Here is a 12370-nt window from a genome sequence, read left to right as displayed (position 1 = left end):
CTTTAAAATCAACAGCGAATGTTTTGACTAACAAGCATTGTGTGTACGTTTTAAAGCCTTCTTGACTCCTCTGTGGCAGAAATCGCCATGGTAACGCATCAGAGAGCCGTGTCCCTGGTTGACACGGTTCCTCTATCTCACCACACACACACACACACACACACACTCCAGCACAAGTATTCAGCAGTAGTATTCTGTTATTCAGCTGTTGTGTGTGTGACCTCGAGGTCTGATCATATGACCTCTCAGCCTTTAAGTGGGTCGGCACCGACCCTCCCCCTCAAGTGAGCGTGGGGGGCGTGGCCTCGTTTGGACCCGTGCGATTGGCCGGCCCGGTTTACCTGGCGGTCCGGCAGACTCCAGCTTCAGGACCAGCTGCTGCGTCTCCATGTTGAAGAGCCCGATGTGGCCGCTGGTGAAGGACGTCACCATGTGAGCCGGGTCGCTGCTCACCAGGTCCACCGACGTCGGCACGCCGAGCTCTGACACACACACACACACACACACACACACACAAACGTAGGTAAAACAATACTCTGAATATTTCGCCTTCCCCCGGCTTAAACATCTAGAGCACTAGAATGTAAAATAAACATTAATGCGGCAGTATATTAATCTTATATTAATCCAGAAACATCATATTTAATAGTAAAACTCTGACAGGGAACATTTTACTGCACAATACATTTACTTTAAGTACATTTTGCTGATACTACTTACAGACTAAGTAAAAGTAAACTTAAATGCAGACCTTTTACTTGTAGTAAAACAATTATTTAAGTATTTTCATAGTGTGGTAGTGTAGCACTTTTACTTAAAAATCATAAAAATCATAAAAATCAAACGTATGTCTTAGAAAAAAAAAATCCTCTTTATCATTTAATCCTTTTTCTTTTTGTTTTAAAAGGATTTGTTGCATGGAGATGTATATTCATATCTTTAAATCAGTTTATAAATCACCTGAAACTAAGAAGTGCCATTTCATATCTACCTACATGTTGCACCGCCGTGTTTCTACGGCAACCCGGAGAGGACAAACCAAACCTCTCATCAGGCAGTGGGGACAGGTACCGAAACCCGGCATTAAAAAGGGGCCCCGGTGCAAAATGGTTGAAGATAATTAATATGTCTTTATGTCTTTATGCAACGTCTCTAAAGCCTACGCACGGTTCCTTTAATAAACCCTCACCTCCTCTCTCGTTGAACACGGCGAGAGACGGCGAGGTGTCGGCGGCGTTCCACAGCCGGACCGTCCCGTCGGCCGAGCAGGAGAGGAGGCGCTGGTGGGCGGAGCTGTAGACCACGCCCCACACCGAGTCCGTGTGACCGCACAGCGCCCCCCGCAGGACGGAGGGCTCTGGGGAGAAGAAAAACAAACATCAGAGACGTCAACAGCGCGAGAGGAGTCGAGAATAAGAAGAAAACGGTTGCCGGAACGTACCATACGAGTCGTAGGGGTCGATGTTGGGGTTGGGGGTGTTCCAGCTCTGGATGGTACCGTCCACCCCGCCGCTGAAGCACTGCTCACCGCTCGAGCTCATGGTGACGCACAGCACGGCGCCGCTGCACGGGGGAGACGCCGCTCACTTTAATACGGAATACTATTAATATGCGTACGAGTGCTTGTTTGCGGGCCGTTTCATTGAAGATTTAATATTTTTAAAGACTTTTGATGAATGAAAGTGAACACTTAGAATCGACTTTTAGGATCAATCTTTGATTTACACCGATGGAGAGTCAGAATTCTAGATTTTTATCATATTTTATTTAACTTTTGTTAATGGAATGAACCCAAAATGCATCTTAAACCCCGAACGCACGTGAATTTTAAGCTGTTTTTCTGTAAAGGAATATGTTTACTACTCGTGTGACTGTAATTAGCTTTAATAAAGTCCAGTGCAGTGTGAGCACCTTCACACAGGTAACGAGGATCTCACCTGTGAGCTCTGAACGTGTAGATGGGCTCCACGTCTAGAGCGGCACATCTGGAGGGTTGTAACGCACGATGAGAAGAAAAAAAAACAAACAGAAACGAGTCTCGTGAAGTATCGTGTGAATTGATAAATAACATTGTTTGTTTTTTTCGCCACTCACTTCTTGGCGGGCGCCGTCTTCTGGAGGTTCCACAGCTTGAGGGTGTGATCCTCGGAGGCCGTGACCAGGACCGGCTCCACCGGGTGGAAGGCCAGACCGCGGACCGAGTCGAAGTGGCTCCGCAGGGTGAACTTGGGGTTCCAGGTTTTCCTCAGAGCGTCCGTGTTGTTGGTGATCTGAAGGGACAGGAAAGGGGGGGGGGGGGGGGGGGGGGGGGGGGGGGGGGGTGTGTGTGACGCCTTTGAAGCAGAACGACTCGACTACACTTAAGGAATGTCAAGAAACTATCTGAAAACTTTACATCTAAATGGCATCAAAGACGTTTTCCTCGGAGAGGAGACCTCACTTGTTGCCGTTTGGGAGAAAGTTGGGCTGTAATTTTTTTGCTGTTTTTAAAGCCATTTTGTGAATTAAGTGGAACAATAAGGAGGACATTTTCAAAACAAAAACTTTATTATTTTTTTTATTATTAATTTAATGTTTTTGTCCAAACGAAAGGTTATGTAGAAACATTTAAAAAATAAATTAAAATCAGAAAAGTTAAATAAAAAAAAAAAAGTAAAAAAGAATTGAAAGTCATCAACAAATTTAATTAAAAAGATTCAAATGAAAAATGTCCAATAAAAAAAAACAAAAAAACAACTGTTGAATGCTTTAAAAAAGTCAGATTTTGGGAAACGCACTTTGTCTCACAGCGTTAGCCAGCAGCTGTTTAGCTTAGCTTAGCTTAGCTTAGCATAAAGACTGGAAACTGTCTTAGAATTCGTTGTTTCCTCACAGGAAGAGACTCAAGGAAGTCTTTTTAAACTCTTTAAAAAAAAAAAGTATTTCTTAAAATGGGAATAATAATACAATTATGAAAACAAAATGGAATAAGCTGAAATGAAAATATAAATTAAAGCTTTAAATAAAAAAATAAAAAATGTATGTAGGGTTTTAGTGGGATTTACAATTTTAGGTTTTTAATATCCAACATTTAAAAAAAAAAAATGTTTTTTGTTGTTGCTTCCAACACCAGTTTGTCTCGCTCACGTCGTACGCCAGGCTGTCGGCCTCGTTGGCGACCGTCAGTCCGGCCAGTTCTCCCAGTCCCAGCTCGTTAGAAACCGCCTCGTCCACTCTGCCCAGTATGAACGACTTCCCGTTGGACGGCAGGAACGTCATCGCCTCTACGGAGACAAGAAACGACCAGCTGGGGTGAGAAGGACCTCCTCCACCAAAGATGGTATTAACAAGGAGCTGAAGGAGGTGCAGGAGGAGGGTTACCGTCGTCAGGGCGCCCCGCTTCTTGCTCATTCAGTCTGGGAACACTGGGACGGGAGGGGGGCGTCACCGGCGGCTGCAGGGGAGGCTCCTCCCCCTCCCGCAGGTTAGCCAGCATGTCCTGGAGCCGGGACCGGTTTGGCCCTGGAGGAAGAGGAGGAGGAAGAGGATGATGAGGAGGAGGAAGAGGAGGAAAACACAAGTCAGGAAAAAGGGAGAGGAACAATGTAAAGAAAAAGGAGGGAGAGAGAAAACTGCCATCAGCACAATGGAGGCAAAATAAGTCTCATGAGTTCATATCGTCAGAAAAAAAGAGAATTAAATCAACATGAAGGACGTAAATAAAGCAGAAGATGATGCAGCAGCAGCTCTGCACAGAGGAGAAGAGGAGGCAAAGGAGGCAGAGGAGGCAAAGGAAGCAGAGGAGGCAAAGGAGGCAGAGGAAGCAGATGAGGCAAAGGAAGCAGAGGAGGCAAAGGAGGGGAGAACAAAGCTCACTTTAACACTAAACTCCTTTAAGAGAGACATAAGCATAAATAAATGTGCAAGTGTTTGAAGAAGTTATCAGAGTAATTAATGTGAACTAATTGGTACTATGGTATACTATCTGTTCACCATAGTACCAATTAGTTCACATTAATTTAAATATGTGTCGGTAGCTCACAGCGAGGCAAACTGAGAGGAGAGGAGACAGGAAAAAAAGAGAAGAAGAATCAAAAGGAACCAAAAGAAAACAGGATGAGGAGAGAGGAGGAGCTGCAGGCCCGCGACAGGACTTACTCTTCACCCCCTTCTTGCCCTTGCGTTCCTTCCTGTACTGCTCCTTGAGCTGGGCTATCAGTCCCTGGTCCACGTCCCAGGCCACTTCCCCCTGAGGAGACTCTTCCTTCTCTACAGGCCAGCAGGAGGAGGAGGAGGAGGAGGAGGAGGAGGGAGAGGAGGGGGAGGAGGAGGGGGAGGAAGAGGAGGAGGAGGGGGAAGAGGAGGGAGAGGAGGAGGGGGAGGGGGAGGAAGAGGAGGAGGAAGAGGAGGAGGAGGGGGAAGAGGAGGGAGGAGGGGGAGGAGGAGGGGGAGGAAGAGGAGGAGGAAGAGGGGGAGGGGCAGGAGGAGGAAGAGGAGGGAGAGGAGGAGGAAGAGGAGGGGGAGGAGGAGGAGGGGGAGGAGAAGGAGGAAGAGGAGGAGGAAGGTGGGTGTATAAGGTTATAAGTGTCTGTATGCAGGACGACACATCCAGCTTTATTTTGAAAAACCTACTAAGGCAGATGGGATGAGGAGTAAAGTTGTTGTTTTTTAAAACCCGTTTCTGGCCATAAATCATTTTCTATATTTTTTGCAAATTATAGACAATAGTAATATTGCTTTAAATTAACACTTAAAGCGAACGTCGACAGTCCGTCCCCCTTTAGGCTCCTCCCCTAAAATGATCGTTATGAACAAAACGACGAACAGCTGGGAGGAAGACTCTGTTGAAGAGTCTGCTGACAGTCTTTATGCTAAGCTAGGCTAACCACTAAACTACACAAATAAAACCAGATATAAGGGTTGGACTTTGTCCTTTTCTGGAGTTGCCCAGGGCGAGAGGCGCCGGGCGGGAGTGGGGATACTCACGAGACCCCGGCTGAGCGCCGCTGTGTTGGAGTTTTCCCCGGGGAACGAGAGGGTCGCCTCCCTGCGCCTACGGGTTGCGGGGAGTAAAGCTCTGACTGTTGTTTGTGCTTATGCACCGAACAGCATTTCGGAGTATCCGGCCTTCTTGGAGTCGGTGGGAGGGGTCCTGGAAAGGGTGCCGCCTGCCGACTCCATAGTTCTCCTGGGAGACTTCAACGCTCACGTGGGCAATGACAGAGAAACCTGGCGGGGCGTGATTGGGAAGAACGGCTTGCCCGATCTGAATCCCATTTTCAAGAAGGAGGACCGGAGAGTGTGCTCGAACTATCGTGGTATCACACTGCTCAGCCTCCCGGGAAAAGCTTATGCCAGGGTGCTGGAGAGGAGGCTCCGACCGCTTGTCGAACCTCAGATTCAAGACGAACAGTGCGGATTCCGTCCCGGTCGTGGAACAGTGGACCAGCTCTTTACCCTCGCAAGATTACTGGAGGGGTCCTGGGAGTTTGCCCAACCAGTTTACATGTGCTTTGTAGACCTGGAGAAGGCTTTCGACCGGGTCCCTCAGGGGTTTTTGTGGGGGGTGCTGCGGGAGTATGGGGTGCCGGACCCGTTGGCACGGGCCATCCGGTCTCTGTACGCCTGCAGTAGGAGCTGTGTTCGTCTCCTCGGTAGTAAGTCAGACACGTTCCCGGTGGGTGTTGGCCTCCGCCAGGGCTGCCCTTTATCACCGGTCCTGTTCGTGACCTTCACGGACAGGATATCTAGGCGCAGCCAGGGGGCGGAGAGGATCCGGTTCGGGAGTCTCGGGATCGCCTCTCTGCTGTTTGCGGATGATGTGGTCCTGTTTGCCTCCTCGGACCGTGACCTCCACCGTGACCTCCAGCATTCACTGGGGCGTTTTGCAGCCGAGTGCGAAGCGGCAGGGATGAGAGTTAGCACCTCCAAATCTGAGGCCATGGTGCTCTGCCAGAAACCGGCGGATTGCTCCCTCCAGGTGGGGGCAAACTGCCTACCCCAAGCGAAGGAGTTCAAGTATCTCGGGGTCTTGTTCACGAGTGAGGGTAAGGTGGAGCGGGAGATCGACAGGCGGATCGGTGCGGCTGCAGCAGTAAAACAGGCGCTGTACCGGTCCGTCTTGGTGAAGAGGGAGCTGAGCCGGAAGGCAAAGCTCTCCATTTACTGGTCGGTCTACGTTCCAACCCTCACCTATGGTCACGAACTCTGGGTCGCGACCGAAAGAACGAGATCTCGGATACAAGCGGCCGAAATGAGCTTCCTCCGTAGGGTGGCCGGGCTCAGCCTTAGAGATAGGGTAAGGAGCTCGGACATCAGGGGGGAGCTTGGAGTCGAGTCGCTGCTCCTTCGTGTCCAAAGGAGTCAGCTGAGGTGGTTCGGGCATCTAGTCAGGATGCCTCCTGGACGCCTCCCATTAGAGGTTTTCCGGGCACGTCCAACTGGTAGGAGGCCCCGGGGAAGACCGAGGACACGCTGGAGGGATTATATCTCCCGGCTGGCCTTGGAACGCCTCGGGATCCCCCAGAATGAGCTGGAAAGTGTTGCGGGTGAGAGGGAAGCCTGGGTCGGCCTGCTGAACCTGCTGCCACCGCGACCCGACCCCGGATAAGAGCTGATAATGGATGGATGGATAAACTCCCTGTAACTTTCAGCCTTTCAAAATGTATTAGTATATGAATATGATGATCAGTGTGGGACGGCCGTTATTATTATAATAAAACATGTAAACGTTGTGCGTAATTTTAGACTCCGAACGTCAACAACAAAGAGAAACAAGAGGAGTCAACAAGTGTCTTCTGCTTTTTTTTTTTAAATACGGGGTTCAATGTGGAAATTGAGATGGACGCGAGACACAAACAGGGTGAGATATAACAAACAAACAAATAACAGCTGATTCTCTGCGGTTCTGGAAGCGACTCGTTGAACTAAAGAAGCCACAAGAACCTTTGAAGGGTAATTGGGCTTTTTGGAAGAAGGTACTTCTACCTCCTGTGAGGTACTTTTTCTTCCTGTGAGGTACTTCTACCTCCTGTGAGGTACTTCCTCTACCTGTGAGGTACTTCCTCTACCTGTGAGGTACTTCTTCTACCTGTCAGGTACTTATTCTTCCTGTGAGGTACTTTCTTCTTCCTGTGAGGTACTTTCTTCTTCCTGTGAGGTACTTCTACCTGTGAGGTACTTATTCTACCTGTGAGGTACTTTTACCTCCTGTGAGGTACTTCCTCTACCTGTGAGGTACTTCCTCTACCTCATGTGAGGTACTTCTACCTCATGTGAGGTACTTCTACCTCCTGTGAGGTACTTATTCTACCTGTGAGGTACTTCTACCTCCTGTGAGGTACTTCTTCTTCCTGTGAGGTACATCTACCTCCTGTGAGGTACTTCCTCTACCTGTGAGGTACTTCTTCTACCTGTGAGGTACTTCTTCTACCTGTGAGGTACTTATACCTCCTGTGAGGTATTTCTTCTACCTGTCAGGTACTTCCTCTACCTGTGAGGTACTTCTACCTCCTGTGAGGTACTTCTTCTACCTGTGAGGTACTTCTACCTCCTGTGAGGTACTTCTTCTACCTGTGAGGTACTTCTACCTCCTGTGAGGTACTTCTTCTACCTGTGAGGTACTTATACCTCCTGTGAGGTATTTCTTCTACCTGTCAGGTACTTCCTCTACCTGTGAGGTACTTCTACCTCCTGTGAGGTACTTCTTCTACCTGTGAGGTACTTCTACCTCCTGTGAGGTACTTCTTCTACCTGTGAGGTACTTCTACCTCCTGTGAGGTACTTCTTCTACCTGTGAGGTACTTATACCTCCTGTGAGGTATTTCTTCTACCTGTCAGGTACTTCCTCTACCTGTGAGGTACTTCTACCTCCTGTGAGGTACTTCTTCTACCTGTGAGGTACTTCTACCTCCTGTGAGGTATTTCTTCTACCTGTGAGGTACTTCTTCTACCTGTGAGGTACTTCTACCTCCTGTGAGGTACTTCTCCTACCTGTGAGGTACTTCTTCTTCCTTCTTTTTGACCATATGTCCATCTCTCTGCCACCCTCAGGTTCGATTGGGTTCTTTTTGAGACTCAAATATGTTTTGCTGCTACTAAACTGACTTAAATTCTGATTTTTCTTTCCTCTAAATTTGTGGAGTGACGGAGCGTAGAGAAGAAAAAGCCTCCAGATGACAAACGTGTTTCATAACGCAGCCGGTTTTAAACCGGAGGAGCGAAAAAAACAAAACAACAGCAGATGAAAATAATAATAAAAATAAATTAATAAAAGATGTTCCTCTCCCTGAATGTGCGCTGAGTCAGCACTCCTTCACAGCGATCTGCACGGTGAAGTGGTGAATCACCACCGACTGCGTGGGGGAGGGCGGGCAGGGGGGGGGGGGGGGGGTAATGCGTTGCTAAGCAACAGTAGAACACGAAGGGATTGCGGAGTAAATTGCGTGGGCTGCCAGGGGAGGACCTTTATTTTGAAAAGAAAGAGTTGTGTTTATACTGTGAAGAGAGACTTAACAAACCTATTTATTTTAAAATGAGAAGCAGCCTGAATATTATTATATTATTATATGGAGATTAATACGCCGATAAAATGTTTCATGTTCATGCTCAACTTTTTAAAAATAACTCTGAATTTATAAAAGGTATTATATATAAAATCAACTCGACCCGTTGTGCATTTAGCTGAGTTGTGTACTTAAATCCACATTTCCGATACACTTTTTACATCTCTGATGTTTTCAACTTCATGTTTTTAACCGTATTTTGAGATATTGGACCTTAGCAGATTTTTAAACTGCTTTATTGGACTCATTTCTCACCCCACTCTCCGCTGTCCTCCCCACTCCTGGACTCCGGTGACCCGTCCAGCTCGTCTGGACTCGCCAGGAAATCGAACCCCTTCAGCGCCTCCTCCGTGTCGGGGTCGTCGCTGAGGTCGGAGGTCGTGGAGGAAGGGGTGGACGAATGCTTCTTCCTCACCATCTGGTGAACGTTGAAGGGAATGAGGAAGATCATTTAAAAACAATGAAATAAAATAAAAGTCTGGCTCCTATTGTAGACAACATCAGACAGGAAACCACCGGTTCCTTTCCCGTCTCCTCTCTTGAAGCTTGAGAATGTGAGTGAGAATGTTTTCATAAAAAAGGTGGAATGATGGAGCCATAAAACCACCGAATGTTTGAATATATATAATCGTACATAAGCTCAAATAAACCTTCATCACAGCTGTGACAATAACACGTTTGCACTTTATTACTTTACATATTACAGTTCATCTCCTTCCCGTTCAGGTAAAACCTCGACGTGTTGAATGTTTATGTTTTAATAAACTCCTCCCACTTCTTCAGATAAATAAAATGTTTTTTTTCTTTTTAGAGATACGAGGTTCTCAAACATGACAATCTTATAGAATATGATGCATTGAAGTATATTTAGCTGATGATACAGAAATACTTTGTACTTCCGTGATGGTCAAGGTCACTGGGAGGTCACCGGTGTGTTCAGGTCTTACTGTAGCCAGGTGCAACATGCTCCTGTCCCGCCCTTCGCTGTCCTCCTCTTCCTCCTCCTCCTCCTCGTCCTCGTCGCTGAACTCTGCTGCAGCGCTCTCGATGAACTTGAAGGCCTCCAACGCGCTGGCCGAGTCCGACATGTCGGGTTTGCTGTGGAGGAGAGAGAGAGAGAGAGAGACTGAGTCTGGTGCCGTGAAAGCAACTGGGTTTCTACGAGGGAGGGGGGGGGGGGTCTCATCTCGTACCCGCCCACCACGTCGTCCTTCGGCGAGGACGGCTCGGTGCCGTTGACCATCGGTTCGGCTCTCCTCTCCGGAGGTTTCTCCCCCGAGTCGCCGGTCAGACCGAGCAGCGCTCTCACTCGCTGAGACTTCACATCCAGGATGGTGTCTGTGTACCCCACTTCCTGCAGGTATCTAAGGGGGGAGACAGGGGACAGGAGACAGGGGTCAGGAGACAGAGGACAACAGACAGGAGACAAGGGAGACAAGGGACAGGAGACAGGGGTTAGGAGAGACAAGGGACAGGAGACAGACAAGAGACAGGGGACAGGAGACAGGGGAAAGGAGACAGGGGAAACAAGGGAAAGGAGACAGGGGAAACAAGGGACAGGAGACAGGGGAAAGGAGACAGGGGAAACAAGGGACAGGAGAGACAGGGGAGACAGGAGACGGGACGGGAGACAGACAAGAGACAGGGGACAGGAGACAAGGGACAGGAGACAGGGGATACAGTAGACAGGAGACAGGGGACAGGGGAGACAAGGGACAGGAGACAGGGGATACAGTAGACAGGAGACAGGGGATACAGTAGACAGGAGAGAGGAGACAGGGGACAGGGGAGACAAGGGACAGACAGGAGAGAGGAGACAATAGAGAGGAGACAGTAGACAGGAGAGACAAGGGACAAGAAACAGGTCAGAGGAGGCTCGGGGGAAATAGAGAACCATCAAGGGTTCTGTAACCATGTCCGTTGTGTTTGTCTGTACCGAAAATGTTTATCTATTCATTGTGATTCACTCTGATGTGTTTTGACCAACCCGTGAAGCCGAAAGGCCGCAACAAATATTATTATTAACTGTGACCAAAGAAATGTGCATTTGGGAAGAAAGACTTTTTGTAAATGTCCTCGGTTGCTGAAAGCGTGTTTCTGAAGGCAGTTTAATGAATTGTTTAAACACTTTTTGGACACCGTCATCAAAAATGTAACAAACAAACTTACTGTTAATTTATTATAAAAATCAATAAATTGTGCAGCTGACACGTTTGTTGTCATCTCCCTCAGCTATGTGTGTAATGAGACGTAAACATTTAAATTAAAAAGAGCCGCCCTATTGTCACCAATACCGGTTCCAGCTATGAGAGTCGGTATCGATTCAGTGCATCCCGGGAGAGAATGAGTCAGGTGACAACCTCCCATTCCGAAAAGTGCCCTAAACCTGCATTCTCTCAACTGACCACCAGGGGGCGACTCATCTGGTTGTATAGAAGTCTATGCTTCATGTGTTAAAGCTGCATTCTTTCAACTGACCAGCAGGGGGCGGCGACTCTGGTTGTATAGAAGTTTATGCTTCATGTGTTAAAGCTGCATTCTCTCTCCTGACCACCAGGGGGCGACTCCTCTGGTTGTATAGAAGTCTATGCTTCATGTGTTAAAGCTGCATTCTCTCTACTGACCACCAGGGGGTGACTCCTCTGGTTGTATAGAAGTCTATGCTTCATGTGTTAAAGCTGCATTCTCTCTACTGACCACCAGGGGGCGACTCCTCTGGTTGTATAGAAGTCTATGCTTCATGTGTTAAAGCTGCATTCTCTCTCCTGACCACCAGGGGGCGACTCCTCTGGTTGTGTAGAAGTCTATATAAATGACTACTTCTCTCGATGTATTCCCTCAGTAAACATTGTAAACATTAGTTTTTGGTCTCAATCTCTAGTTTTAAGTCTTCTTCAATACAGCGTGATGTTCATTTAGTAAATTATGGTCCATAAAGCAGAGTATGCTTAAGGGCGGGGCTACAAGGTGATTGACAGGTCGCTACCATAGCGGCGTCTTCCGCGTTCTAAATATGGTCACTTTCGTTCCCCGGTTGCCAAAATCCAAGATGGCGACGGACAAATTAGTGAGTTCAAGGCATCAAAACCCGTGTCCACAGACCGATGGGCGACATACACAGTCTGGTACGAGGAAAACTCTTTTTTAAACTTTTATGTTTAATGCGATTTTATTTTAAAATACAGCCGTTAGTTTTCTTTCCTTCCTGCATATATATATATATATATATATATATATATATATATATATATATATATATATATATATATATATACATATATATATATACATATATATATATATGTATATATATATATATATATATATATGTATATATATATATGTATATATATATATATATATATATGTATATATATATATGTATATATATATATATATATATATATATATATATATATATATATATACATATATATATATATGTATATATATATATATATATATATATGTATATATATATATGTATATATATATATATATATATATGTATATATATATATGTATATATATATATATATATATATATATATATATATATATATATGTATATATATATATATATATATATATATATATATATATATATATATGTATGTATATATATATATATATATATATATGTATATATATATATATATATATATATATATATATATATATATATATATATATATATATATATATATATATATATGATAAATAGGATGCAGATTCATCTCATTTGTTCAAATCATCCAATAATTCTGATTATCAGCGTTGGAAAACCTCCACACTGAAGATACCGGTCACTATAAGTTTTATACTAC

General features: G+C 45.9%; 2 protein-coding genes across 4 annotated transcripts in view; both read right to left on the bottom strand.

Moving 5' to 3' along the window:
• LOC117732764 (E3 ubiquitin-protein ligase TRIM21-like) overlaps nt 1–12370 on the bottom strand; it is a 299335-nt gene that overhangs the window by 142421 nt on the left and 144544 nt on the right. The gene's annotated exons all lie outside the window — the stretch shown is intronic.
• Nucleotides 1–12370, bottom strand: part of LOC117732533 (striatin-like) — a 39294-nt gene that overhangs the window by 5222 nt on the left and 21702 nt on the right. For 2 of the 3 annotated variants that reach the window (XM_034535541.1, XM_034535550.1), the window contains exons 5-15: nt 9737–9907; nt 9440–9641; nt 8799–8961; nt 4138–4248; nt 3361–3501; nt 3127–3263; nt 2095–2270; nt 1938–1985; nt 1442–1563; nt 1190–1357; nt 342–482 (exon numbers count right to left, since the gene is read on the bottom strand). In XM_034535541.1, coding sequence (XP_034391432.1) covers nt 342–482; nt 1190–1357; nt 1442–1563; nt 1938–1985; nt 2095–2270; nt 3127–3263; nt 3361–3501; nt 4138–4248; nt 8799–8961; nt 9440–9641; nt 9737–9907 — 1580 coding nt within the window. The remainder of the gene's footprint in view (nt 1–341; nt 483–1189; nt 1358–1441; nt 1564–1937; nt 1986–2094; nt 2271–3126; nt 3264–3360; nt 3502–4137; nt 4249–8798; nt 8962–9439; nt 9642–9736; nt 9908–12370) is intronic. The other variant, XM_034535559.1, reaches the window with a different exon arrangement.

The sequence above is a fragment of the Cyclopterus lumpus genome, chromosome 1 (genome assembly GCF_009769545.1).
Source record: "Cyclopterus lumpus isolate fCycLum1 chromosome 1, fCycLum1.pri, whole genome shotgun sequence".
Classification (NCBI taxonomy): domain Eukaryota; kingdom Metazoa; phylum Chordata; class Actinopteri; order Perciformes; family Cyclopteridae; genus Cyclopterus; species Cyclopterus lumpus.
The sequence above is the reverse complement of the archived record's forward strand: the minus strand, read 5'-3'. Positions and strand labels throughout refer to the sequence as shown.